General features: G+C 39.9%; 1 protein-coding gene across 1 annotated transcript in view; it reads left to right on the top strand.

Annotated features, from left to right (window-relative positions):
* LOC141123405 (cytosolic phospholipase A2 gamma-like) overlaps nt 1–13,545 on the top strand; it is a 34,122-nt gene extending 20,577 nt beyond the window's left edge. The window contains exon 5 of the mRNA XM_073612053.1: nt 11,288–13,545. Within this exon, the coding sequence (XP_073468154.1) occupies nt 11,288–11,484 (197 nt within the window). The 3' untranslated portion in view covers nt 11,485–13,545. The remainder of the gene's footprint in view (nt 1–11,287) is intronic.
* Nucleotides 13,546–14,349: the final 804 nt, after the last annotated feature.

The following is a 14,349-nucleotide window of genomic DNA, read 5'->3' as shown; positions in this document are numbered from 1 at the left end:
GTCTCATTATGCTTATTTAGTTTTTTTTTTCTTTTCTTTCTTTTTTTAGCGCAGTCTCCTTCTTACTTTTAGAGTATTGTGTTTGGATATATCATACAAAATTGAGCTGCAGCTTTTTTTTATTTTTTATTTATTTTCATTTTCATTTTTATTTTAATCGATTATTTTTTTCAGCGCGGTATTTCTTCTTTGGTTCACACACGGTATTCAGCAGTCTTTTAACCATTTACGGACCGCCCGCCGCAGGAATACGGCAGCTGTTTGAAGAGGGGTATTGTTGTTATGGCAGCAGCTAGCTTCCATAACCCCGGTATCCTTTTCTTCAGCGGGCGGTCCGCTACAAGATAAAAGTGGTCTCTGCAGTGTATTTGCCACGAGATCACTTTTATCGGCAGCAGGAGAGGGCCCCCCTCACCACTCTCTAAAACCCTCCGCCACTTACCGGAGCCGACGTGGAGGAGATCACGTCTGTCCCCTTGCTGTGTGTGGAAACGAGTGAGGGGAAGATGCCGCCCACCCATCTCCATATCACTGCAGGGCGGAAGCGACGTCAAAACGTCACTTCCATCCATAGCTCTTAAAGGGACATTTTATTTTTATTTTTTTTAGAATGACATTTTTTTTTTTTTTCATTTTAGTCCAAATATGAGATCTGAGGTCTTTTTGACCCCAGATCTCATATTTAAGAGGTCCTCTCATGCTTTTTTTTTATTGTTTACATTTTGTTTACAATGTTTACATTCCTTGTAATAGGAATAAAAGTGACCCAAAAATAAAAAAAAATAAAAACAATGTAAAAATAAATAAAGTCAAATAAATAAGAATTTTTTTTTTTTTTTTAATGCGCCGAGTGACAAGCTCGCGCGCAGAAGCGAACGCATATGTGAGCAGCGCCCGCATATGAAAACTGTGCTCAAACCACACATGTGAGGTATCGCCATGATCGTTAGAGTGAGAGCAATAATTCTGTCTCTAGAACTCCTCTGTAACTCAAAACATGCAACCTGTAGAATTTTTTAAACGTCGCCTATGGAGGTTTTTATGGGTAAAATTTGTTGCCATTCCACGAGCGGGTGCAACTTTAAGGCGTGACACGTTGGGTATCAATTTACATTATCTTTTACAATATATAAAAAAAATTGGAATAATTTTACTGTTGTCTTATTTTTTAATTAAAAAAAAGTGATTTTTTTCCAAAAAAGTGCGCTTTTAAGACCGCTGCGCAAATACGGTGCAAAAAGTATTGCAACGACCGCCGTTTTATTTTCTAGGGTGTTAGAAAAAATATATATAATGTTTGGGGGTTCTAAGTAGTTTTCTAGCAAAAAAAACTATTTTTAACTTGTAAACACCACATTTCAGAAAGAGGCTAGGCCCTCAAGTGGTTAAACGCATTTTTGGGGGAAAAAAGACACTTTCATGAATTTAAAAAAAACTAAACAGTAAAGTTAGCCAATTTTTTTTGTATAATGTGAAAGATGATATGAGTAAATAGATACCTAAAATGTCACGCTTTGAAATTGCGCACGCTTGTGGAATGGCGACAAACTACGGTACCTAAAAATCTCCAATGGCAACGCTTAAAAAAAAAATGAACAGTTACCAGGTTAGAGTTACAGAGGAGGTCTGTTGCTAAAATTTTTGCTCTCCCTCTGATGATCACGGCGATACCTCACATGTGTGATTTGAACAGCATTTACATTTGCGGGCGTGACTTACCTATGAATTTTCTTTTCTGCGTGAGCATGCAGGGACGGGGGGGGGGCGTTTTTTTGTTTTTTTACATTGTCCCTTTGAAAAAAAAATCTGATCACTTTTATTGCTGTCACAAGGAATGTAAACATCCCATGTGACAGTAATAGACAGTGACAGGTCCTCTTTATGGAGAGATCTGGGGTCTATAATGAATGTAAACATCCCATTTTACAGTAATAGGCAGTGACAGGTCCTCTTTATGGAGAGATCTGGGGTCTATAATGAATGTAAACATCCCATGTGGCAGTAAGAGGCGGTGACAGGTACTCTTTATGGAGAGATCAGGGGTCTATAATGAATGTAAACATCCCATGTGACAGTAAGAGGCGGTGACAGGTACTCTTTATGGAGAGATCTGGGGTCTATAATGAATGTAAACATCCCATGTGACATTAATAGGAGGTGACAGGTCCTCTTTATGGAGACATCTGGGGTCTATAATGAATGTAAACATCCCATGTGACAGTAATAGGCGGTGACAGGTCCTATTTATGGAGAGATCTGGGGTCTATAATGAATGTAAACATCCTATGTGACAGTAATAGGCGGTGACAGGTCCTCTTTATGAGAGATCTGGGGTCTATAATGAATGTAAACATCCCATGTGACAGTAATAGGGGGTGACAGGTCCTCTTTATGGAAAGATCTGGGGTCTATAATGAATGTAAACATCCCGTGTGACAGTAATAGGTGGTGAAAGGTCCTCTTTATGGAGAGATCTGGGGTCTATAATGAATGTACACATACCATGTGACAGTAATAGGAGGTGACAGGTCTTCTTTATGGAGAGATCTGGAGTCTATAATGAATGTAAACATCCCATGTGACAGTAATAGATGGTGACAGGTCCTCTTTATGGAGAGATCTGGGGTCTATAATGAATGTAAACATCCGATGTGACAGTAATAGGAGGTAACAGGTCCTCTTTATGGAGACATCTGGGGTCTATAATGAATGTAAACATCCCATGTGACAGTAATAGGCGGTGACAGGTCCTATTTATGGAGAGATCTGGAGTCTATAATGAATGTAAACATCCCATGTGACAGTAATAGGTGGTGACAGGTACTCTTTATGGAGAGATATGGGGTCTATAATGAATGTAAACATCCCATGTGACAGTAATAGCTGGTGACAGGTACTCTTTATGGAGAGATCTGGGGTCTATAATGAATGTAAACATCCCTTGTGACAGTAATAGGAGGTGACAGGTCCTCTTTATGGAGAGATCTGGGGTCTATAATGAATGTAAACATCCCTTGTGACAGTAATAGGAGGTGACAGGTCCTCTTTATGGAGAGATCTGGGGTCTATAATGAATGTAAACATCCCATGTGACAGTAACAGGTGGTGAAAGGTCCTCTTTATGGAGAGATCTGGGGTCTATAATGAATGTACACATACCATGTGACAGTAATAGGAGGTGACAGGTCCTCTTTATGGAGAGATCTGGGGTCTATAATGAATGTAAACATCCCTTGTGACAGTAATAGATGGTGACAGGTCCTCTTTATGGAGAGATCTGGGGTCTATAATGAATGTAAACATTCGATGTGACAGTAATAGGAGGTGACAGGTCCTCTTTATGGAGAGATCTGGGGTCTATAATGAATGTAAACATCCCATGTGACAGTGATAGGTGGTGACAGGTCCTCTTTATGGAGAGATCTGGGGTCTATAATGAATGTAAACATCCCATGTGACAGTAATAGGAGGTGACAGGTCCTCTTTATGAAGAGATCTGGGGTCTATAATGAATGTAAACATCCCATGTGACAGTAATAGGCGGTGACAGGTCCTCTTTATGGAGAGATCTGGGGTCTATAATGAATGTAAACATCCCATGTGGCAGTAAGAGGCGGTGACAGGTACTCTTTATGGAGAGATCAGGGGTCTATAATGAATGTAAACATCCCATGTGACAGTAAGAGGCGGTGACAGGTACTCTTTATGGAGAGATCTGGGGACTATAATGAATGTAAACATCCCATGTGACAGTAATAGGAGGTGACAGGTCCTCTTTATGGAGACATCTGGGGTCTATAATGAATGTAAACATCCCATGTGACAGTAATAAGCGGTGACAGGTCCTCTTTATGAGAGATCTGGGGTCTATAATGAATGTAAACATCCCATGTGACAGTAATAGGGGGTGACAGGTCCTCTTTATGGAAAGATCTGGGGTCTATAATGAATGTAAACATCCCGTGTGATAGTAATAAGTGGTGAAAGGTCCTCTTTATGGAGAGATCTGGGGTCTATAATGAATGTACACATACCATGTGACAGTAATAGATGGTGACAGGTCCTCTTTATGGAGAGATCTGGGGTCTATAATGAATGTAAACATTTGATGTGACAGTAATAGGAGGTGACAGGTCCTCTTTATGGAGAGATCTGGGGTCTATAATGAATGTAAACATCCCATGTGACAGTAATAGGCGGTGACAGGTCCTCTTTATGGAGAGATCTGGGGTCTATAATGAATGTAAACATCCCATGTGACAGTAATAGGCGGTGACAGGTACTCTTTATGGAGAGATCTGGGGTCTATAATGAATGTAAACATCCCATGTGACAGTAATAGGAGGTGACAGGTACTCTTTATGGAGAGATCAGGGGTCTATAATGAATGTAAACATCCCATGTGACAGTAAGAGGCGGTGACAGGTACTCTTTATGGAGAGATCTGGGGTCTATAATGAATGTAAACATCCCATGTGACAGTAATAGGAGGTAACAGGTCCTCTTTATGGAGACATCTGGGGTCTATAATGAATGTAAACATCCCATGTGACAGTAATAGGCGTGACAGGTCCTATTTATGGAGAGATCTGGGGTCTATAATGAATGTAAACATCCCATGTGACAGTAATAGGTGGTGACAGGTCCTCTTTATGAGAGATCTGGGGTCTATAATGAATGTAAACATCCCATGTGACAGTAATAGGGGGTGACAGGTCCTCTTTATGGAAAGATCTGGGGTCTATAATGAATGTAAACATCCCGTGTGACAGTAATAGGTGGTGAAAGGTCCTCTTTATGGAGAGATCTGGGGTCTATAATGAATGTACACATACCATGTGACAGTAATAGGAGGTGACAGGTCCTCTTTATGGAGAGATCTGGGGTCTATAATGAATGTAAACATCCCATGTGACAGTAATAGATGGTGACAGGTCCTCTTTATGGAGAGATCTGGGGTCTATAATGAATGTAAACATTTGATGTGACAGTAATAGGAGGTGACAGGTCCTCTTTATGGAGAGATCTGGGGTCTATAATGAATGTAAACATCCCATGTGACAGTGATAGGCGGTGACAGGTCCTCTTTATGGAGAGATCTGGGGTCTATAATCAATGTAAGCATCCCTTGTGACAGTAATAGGTGGTGACAGGTCCTCTTTATGGAGAGACCTGGGGTCTATAATGAATGTAAACATCCCATGTGACAGTAATAGACTTGACAGGTCCTCTTTATGGAGAGATCTGGGGTCTATAATGAATGTAAACATCCCATGTGACAGTAATAGGAGGTGACAGGTACTCTTTATGGAGAGATCTGGGGTCTATAATGAATGTAAACATCCCATGTGACAGTAATAGGAGGTGACAGGTACTCTTTATGGAGAGATCTGGGGTCTATAATGAACGTAAACATCCCATGTGACAGTAATAAGCGGTGACAGGTCCTCTTTATGGAGAGATCTGGGGTCTATAATGAACGTAAACATCCCATGTGACAGTAATAGATGGTGACAGGTCCTCTTTATGGAGAGATCTGGGGTCTATAATGAATGTAAACATCCCATGTGACAGTAATAGGTGGTGACAGGTCCTCTTTATGGAGAGATCTGGGGTCTATAATAAATGTAAACATCCCATGTGACAGTAATAGGAGGTGACAGGTCCTCTTTATGGAGAGATCTGGGGTCTATAATGAATGTAAACATCCCATGTGACAGTAATAGGAGGTGACAGGTCCTCTTTATGGAGAGATCTGGGGTCTATAATGAATGTAAACATCCCATGTGACAGTAATAGTTGGTGACAGGTCCTCTTTATGGAGAGATCTGGGGTCTATAATGAATGTAAACATCCCATGTGACAGTGATAGGCGGTGACAGGTCCTCTTTATGGAGAGATCTGGGGTCTATAATCAATGTAAACATCCCTTGTGACAGTAATATGTGGTGACAGGTCCTCTTTATGGAGAAACCTGGGGTCTATAATGAATGTAAACATCCCATGTGACAGTAATAGACTTGACAGGTCCTCTTTATGGAGAGATCTGGGGTCTATAATGAATGTAAACATCCCATGTGACAGTAATAGGAGGTGACAGGTCTTCTTTATGAAGAGATCTGGGGTCTATAATGAATGTAAACATCCCATGTGACAGTAATAGGAGGTGACAGGTCCTCTTTATGGAGAGATCTGGGGTCTATAATGAATGTAAACATCCCATGTGACAGTAATAGGTGGTGACAGGTCCTCTTTATGGAGAGATCTGGGGTCTATAATGAATGTAAACATCCCATGTGACAGTAATAGATGGTGACAGGTCCTCTTTATGGAGAGATCTGGGGTCTATAATGAATGTAAACATCCCATGTGACAGTAATAGGAGGTGACAGGTCCTCTTTATGGGGAGATCTGGGGTCTATAATGAATGTAAACATCCCATGTGACGGTAATAAGTGGTGACAGGTCCTCTTTATGAGAGATCTGGGGTCTATAATGAATGTAAACATCCCATGTGACAGTAATAGGCGGTGACAGATCCTCTTTATGGAGAGATCTGGGGTCTATAATGAATGTAAACATCCCATGTGACAGTAATAAGTGGTGACAGGTCCTCTTTATGGAGAGATCTGGGGTCTATAATGAATGTAAACATCCCATGTGACAGTAATAGGAGGTGACAGGTCCTCTTTATGGAGAGATCTGGGGTCTATAATTTATGTAAACATCCCATGTGACAGTAATAGGTGGTGACAGGTCCTCTTTATGGAGAGATCTGGGGTGTATAATGAATGTAAACATCCCATGTGACATTAATAGGAGGTGACAGGTCCTCTTTATGGAGAGATCTGGGGTCTATAATGAATGTAAACATCCCATGTGACAGTAATAGGAGGTGACAGGTCCTCTTTATGGAGAGATCTGGGGTCTATAATGAATGTAAACATCCCATGTGACAGTAATAGGAGGTGACAGGTCCTCTTTATGGAGAGATCTGGGGTCTATAATGAATGTAAACATCCCATGTGACAGTAATAGGAGGTGACAGGTCCTCTTTATGGAGAGATCTGGGGTCTATAATGAATGTAAACATCCCATGTGACAGTAATAGGTGGTGACAGGTCCTCTTTATGGAGAGATCTGGGGTCTATAATGAATGTACACATACCATGTGACAGTAATAGGTGGTGACAGGTCCTCTTTATGGAGAGATCTGGGGTCTATAATGAATGTAAACATCCCATGTGACAGTAATAGATGGTGACAGGTCCTCTTTATGGGGAGATCTGGGGTCTATAATGAATGTAAACATCCCATGTGACGGTAATAAGTGGTGACAGGTCCTCTTTATGAGAGATCTGGGGTCTATAATGAATGTAAACATCCCATGTGACGGTAATAAGTGGTGACAGGTCCTCTTTATGAGAGATCTGGGGTCTATAATGAATGTAAACATCCCATGTGACGGTAATAAGTGGTGACAGGTCCTCTTTATGGAGAGATCTGGGGTCTATAATGAATGTAAACATCCCATGTGACAGTAATAAGTGGTGACAGGTCCTCTTTATGGAGAGATCTGGGGTCTATAATGAATGTAAACATCCCATGTGACGGTAATAAGTGGTGACAGGTACTCTTTATGGAGAGATCTGGGGTCTATAATGAATGTAAACATCCCATGTGACAGTAATAGGTGGTGACAGGTCCTCTTTATGGAGAGATCTGGGGTCTATAATGAATGTAAACATCCCATGTGACAGTAATAGGAGGTGACAGGTCCTCTTTATGGAGAGATCTGGGGTCTATAATGAATGTAAACATCCCATTTGACGGTAATAAGTGGTGACAGGTCCTCTTTATGGAGAGATCTGAGGTCTATAATGAATGTAAACATCCCATGTGACAGTAATAGGAGGTGACAGGACCTCTTTATGGAGAGATCTGGGGTCTATAATGAATGTAAACATCCCATGTGACAGTAATAGGAGGTGACAGGTCCTCTTTATGGAGAGATCTGGGGTCTATAATGAATGTAAACATCCCATGTGACGGTAATAGGGGGTGACAGGTCCTCTTTATGGAGAGATCTGGGGTCTATAATGAATGTAAACATCCCATGTGACAGTAATAGGAGGTGACAGGACCTCTTTATGGAGAGATCTGGGGTCTATAATGAATGTAAACATCCCATGTGACAGTAATAGGTGGTGACAGGTCCTCTTTATGGAGAGGTCTGAGGTCTATAATGAATGTAAACATCCCATGTGACAGTAATAGGAGGTGACAGGTCCTCTTTATGGAGAGATCTGGGGTCTATAATGAATGTAAACATCCCATGTGACAGTAATAGGAGGTGACAGGTCCTCTTTATGGAGAGATCTGGGGTCTATAATGAATGTAAACATCCCATGTGACAGTAATAGGTGGTGACAGGTCCTCTTTATGGAGAGATCTGGGGTCTATAATGAATGTAAACATCCCATGTGACAGTAATAGGTGGTGACAGGTCCTCTTTATGGAGAGATCTGGGGTCTAAAATACACCAAGTCCCTCCTTTGCACTTAAAAGTGCTCAGATCACCAAAATTGGCGGTTCTGAATTCAATCATTTTTTTTTTAAATTGGCGCCAGTGGCAGCCGAGCAAACCAGAAGTGACGTTGTGCCGTCACTTCCGGGATTTTACAACGGAGACCCGACCAGAGCCGAATCCGGCTTCGTATGGGTCTCAGCCTAGGCGGCGGATGTGCCGGCTGGTGGCTCGGGTCTCCTGGTGGGACGGGAGGCCTGGGAAGAGAAGAAAGCGGTGGGAGGGGGGGGGGGGGCGTCCCCTCCCGCTCCTTTGGGATAACAGCTGAGCTGCTTTAAGCTGCATCGGTTGTTATCACTAAAGAGCCGACCGCCCGCTCTAAAAAACGGTACATGAGTGATGCCTCCAGCTGCGGGCATCATCCCGGTATAACCCCTTCAACCTGAGAACGCAAATTTGCGTACTGTCGGCATGAAGGGGTTAAACCAACCCCCACACAGTTAGAAAGCACCCCCTCGGGGACACGCCTAACCCTTTGATCGCCCCTGATGTTAATCCCTTCCCTGCCAGTGTCATTTATACAGTGAAAGTGCTTTTTTTTTTTTTTTAGCACTGATCACAGTATTGGTGTGACTGGGCACCAAAAAAGTGTCACTTAGTGTCTAATTTGTCTGCCTCAATGTCGCAGTCCCGCTAAAAATCTCTGATCGCCGCCATTACTATTAAACATAAAAATGCCATGAAAATATCCCAAAGTTTATAGGCACGATAAACTTTGCGCAAACCAATCAATATACACTTATTGGGATTTTTTTTTTTTACCAAAAATATGTAGCAGAATACACATTGGCCTGAATTTAGGAAGAAATTCAGTTTGTTTACATTTTTTAATTGGATATGTTTTATAGCAGAAAGTAAAAAATATTGGGGTTTTTTTAATTTTTTTTTTTTACAATTGACGGTCTTTTTAAAACATAAAAACCAAAGATTTGTCTGCCGCAATGTCGCAGTCCTGCTAAAAATCGCAGATCGCCGCCATTACCAGCAAAAACAATAACAAAATAAATTTAAAGTCCCTAAATCTATCCCGTAGTTTGTAGACTTGATAACTTTTGCGCAAACAAATAAATATACGCCTATTGCGATTTTTTTTTTTTTTTTTACCAAAATTATCTAGAAAGATGAATAAATTTGTTTTTTTGGATATGTATTATAACAGAAAGTAAAAAATATTTTTTTCTCACAATTGTCTGTCTTTTTTTGTTTATAGCGCAAAAACATAAAAAACGTAGATTTGTCCGCCGCAATGTCGCAGTCCTGTTAAAAATCGCAGATCTCCGCCATTACCAGCAAAAACAATAAAAAAATAAATAAATGTCCCTAAATCTATCCCGTAGTTTGTAGACGCAATAACTTTTGCGCAAGCCAATCAATATACGCCTATTGCGTTTTTTTTTTTTTAACCAAAAATATGTAGTAGAATAATAATATAAGTCTCTAAATCTATCCCGTAGTTTGTAGACGTGATAACTTTTGCGCAAACCAATCAATATACGCCTGATGCGATTTATTTTATTTTTTTTACCAAAATTATTTAGAATGATGAATAAATTCATTTTTTTATATATATTTTTTTGGATCTGTATTATAACAGAAAGTAAAACATATTTTTTTCTCACAATTGTCTGTCTTTTTTTGTTTATAGCGCAAAAAATTAAATACGCAGATTTGTCTGCCGCAATGTCGCAGTCCCACTAAAAATCGCAGATCGCCGCCATTACCAGCAAAAACAATAAAAAAAAAAAAAAAAAAAAGTCCCTAAATCTATCCCGTAGTTTGTAGACGCGATAACTTTTGTACAAACCGATATTTTTTTTTTTTTTTTACCAAAATGATGTAAAATGATGAATAAATTTGTTTTTTATATATATTTTTGGAGATATGTATTATAGCAGAAAGTAAATTTTTTTTTTCACAATTTTTTTTTTTTTTTTTATTGCGCAAAATAATAAAAACCTCAGAGGTGATCAAATACCACCAAAAGAAAAGCTCTATTCGTGGGGGGAAGACATCAATTTTGTTTGGGTACAACCTCGCACGACCGCGCAATTGTCAGTTAAAGTCGTATCGCAAAAAAAGAATAAAAAAATGGCCTGGTCATGAAGTGGGTGAAACCTTCCGGGGCTGAAGTGATTCATTAAAAGTGTTGGCTTTAGTTATGTTTTAAGCTACTGAGCTCTGTAAACAGGATTTTTTTTTTTTTTTACAGCAAAAGGTCAAACAGTTGAAGGAAAACAAACCAAAAAGCTCCACCTGCTGGTTGGATATATGATTACATGATGTTCGTATAAATAATTTTATTTAAAAACCTGATTTGTGAAACAAAAAAAAAAAAAAAGACCTGAACAAATCCCCACAATTAAAAAACCCCACAATCCTTTTAAACAGATATTCCTTATTCCATACGCAGCTGGTGATATGGGAAGAAAGCTCTCATGTCCCGAGATATTGTATATTTTTCTTAAATGAGTTTGGGGGTTTCCCTTTGAATTTTCGGCACGCACATGAACTGTACTAAAGCACAGAAATGAAGATGTTAATTCTTGTGAATAATAAATGTAAGCCGGTCAGACAATACATGAAGACGTGTTTGAGGGATAGCGGAGAAGGAGTTTTATAAAAAAAAACAAAAAAAAAAACAACATTGATAACTCAGACATTATTATAATTTAAACAGTCTGACATTGTTTCTTTTTTCAGATTATAAAGAAATAAAGATATTAGCCCAGAAGTATAAGACACGTGTTCGTTCCTATGACCATTTTATGATGGAAGAACTGCTGGACATCGCCAAGAAAAATGTGGAGAGCAGCGAGGACCAGATAACAAAAAGAATACAACAATGTGTATGGAGGAGTAACAAGAGGGGGGGTGACATGACAGGCGAGGACCAATGAAAATGTCTGCAATTTTGATAAAATCGGCGCCCTCCATTGTCCTCTCATGACCGATTCCCGTCAACCATTTGGGGGATATAAAACATAAGGAATACGTCCCAAGAAAATTCAACAGTTTTTAGGACGTATCTCTTACGCCCCGGCTCCCGCCTTCCACTGCTATTACCCGCAATTACTTTGGCTAGATTTTTCCTGTGAAAAAGTGACACTTGCGGATTTATTCTGTACGTGTCATTAAGTATTTTAACGTATTTTTTTCATTGTACTTGCTATTTCGTTCATGGGCAGTATGGGAAGTTCAAGGTATGAATGTATGACATCACTTTAACCATTCCAATATCGGGCACTTTTGCCCCCTTTCCTTCCCAGACCCATTTTCGGCTTTCCGCGCTCTCGCACTTTCAGTGACAATTGCGCGGTCGTGTTGCTACGCTGTACCCAAATGACGTTTTTATCATTTTGTTCGCACAAATTCAGCTTCCTTTTGGTGGTATTTATTCACGACTCCGCTTTTTCTATTTTTTGCGATGTAAGCGAAAAAAAGAGCGGAAATTTGGAAAAAAAAAACAAAAAATGATATTTTCTTCTTTCTGTTTTAAAAGAAATCCAATAAAATCGAATTTTGTCATAAATTTAAGCCAAAATGTATTCTGCTACATGTTTTTGGTAAAAAAAATTTCCGTCAAGTGTATAATAATTGGTTTGTGATCACGGACAGATGTGCGCAAATGATCATGTACAGATGTGTGCAGGTGATCACGGACATATGTGTGCATATAATCATTGGGACATGTGATTTTAGTGGGACATATGTGGGGGACAGGTGTTTTTATTATTTGTGGACATGTGTTTTGGGGACATGTGTGTTTTACATTGTGTGGTGACACTAGACTGGTGATCAGTGAGTAAAAAACCATTAAAAAAAACGCTCATACTGACTGATCACCAGCCGGCTGCAGCAATCCCCTCTCCTCTCTTCTACAACTTCTGTGTTTACATTACGGCTGTGATTGGACACGGCCATCATGTGATCAGGAGGGCCAATGACAGAGCCCTCCTGCCGATCGGAGATGCGCCGTGTCTGGGTGACATGAGCGCATCGGGATCGTGCCGCTGCCACCACTGGAAGTGACATAAACAATAGTGCATAGGCGTGTGTGTCATGTATCTAGTCCGTCAAAATGGCAACGTCTGCAGTGTAGAAGGAATTTTGTGTTGTTAAATTGGGCAAAACTTTTCATCAGCTTCCTGGCCCAGCTCCTTAACAAACGGCTTATACTGCACCCTGATTGGGCAATCAGGGTGCAGAATGCACTGTGCAGTGTGTAGTGCATTGCAGGGGGTTCGATGGGGCAAACACCCTGCAAATTTGGTTTGTGTTCGGCGAATGGCTAAACAGGCAAATGTTTGGCCAAAACTCATGCTCTGGCCAAAATGTTCACCCAACACTAGCCATGAGATCTCTAGTAGTAGTTGGTCTCATTTAACTGGATTTGCTATGTAATGTTGAAGGTATTTTGTAGCTTCTCCAAACCACTTCTTCAGTTCTAATAAGCATTAAGATTCCCCTACATTTGTATTCACACCTTAGGGCACCTACTTCCAATCATCATGTAATGTGTAGATGTTGATGGTCCAAGAGCAGGATGGGAGGTATGAAAGTTGTGGAACCATCTTGTCTTAGTTTCATAATCTCATTGTTGGTCGGGAAGCCTGCATAGATTTTGATCCCATGATTTACATGGCTGAAGGTTTGGATTCTTAAAACATTGCTGGGGAAGAGATATTAAAATGGCATTATATGTGGAAGAAAGAACTTGACAAAAGAGCCCACCCCTGGAATAGACAACTGTTGTTGATAAAATCAACCCTGAACAAAGATGGTGGGCTTCATTACCATCTTTTTTTCCACATATAATGTTGCTTAACATCACAACCCCAAGAACTTCACAATAATACACACTATTAGCCATGTAAATCAAAGAACGAACACCTATGCAGACTTTCTGACACCAATAATGCGATGATGTAGTCAGGAAAGGTTGCCACCACAACTTTCACACCTCCCATCCTTTTCTTGGACAATCAACAGCTACACATTCCATGGTGATTGGATTAGGGTACCCTAAGATGTAAGTATAAGTGTTGGGGTATCTTCTTAACACTCTTTAGTACTGAATATGTGGCTTCAAGAAGCTACAAAATGTCTTCAATTATAGGACATGTCCAGTTGAATGTGACTAACTACTACTAGATATATTGTATGCAATTGTAAGATGTACATCTTGGGTTCTGACACTGGTGGCTTTGGTTATCATGCCTATCTACCTATTTTTCTTATCTTACTGCAAACTCTTCTAAGGCAATGGTCTTTGGTAAGGGTGTTCCAATGTTTAAATAAACTTATTTTAATGTCACAAAATCATGCATTATATCTGATAATAAAATTGAAACTGAGATTAAATTCTGTGTCTAATTTCTTTTCATTGGATAGGAACTTCTAGTCAGAGTGAGTGTTGTAATAGTAATGTATGGCTGTGGGTGCATTTTGGTTAAATCAAAAGGGTTTTGCAAGAAAATCTAAAACTTTGTAACTTTCCAAATGGAGTTTTGGCCATCTAGAATGTATCTTTTTGTGCATACTTGATTTACAAAACCCTTGGCTGAATTGCTTCATGAGGTTGACATACAGATTAAAAACTAAATTGTTATTGGTATGTCAAATCAGATTAAGTTGGAATTAAAGTGACCCTTTGCTCCAAGAGAATCAAACCAAAGTAACCATGGGTCATTTTCACATAACTGGGTACAAAAAATGCCCATTACGCCCCCTTTTTATCCATGGGTCATTTTCACATAACCAGG

Source organism: Aquarana catesbeiana, linkage group LG01 (assembly GCF_042186555.1).
Source record: "Aquarana catesbeiana isolate 2022-GZ linkage group LG01, ASM4218655v1, whole genome shotgun sequence".
Classification (NCBI taxonomy): domain Eukaryota; kingdom Metazoa; phylum Chordata; class Amphibia; order Anura; family Ranidae; genus Aquarana; species Aquarana catesbeiana.
This window is presented reverse-complemented; position numbering and strand designations above follow the sequence as displayed.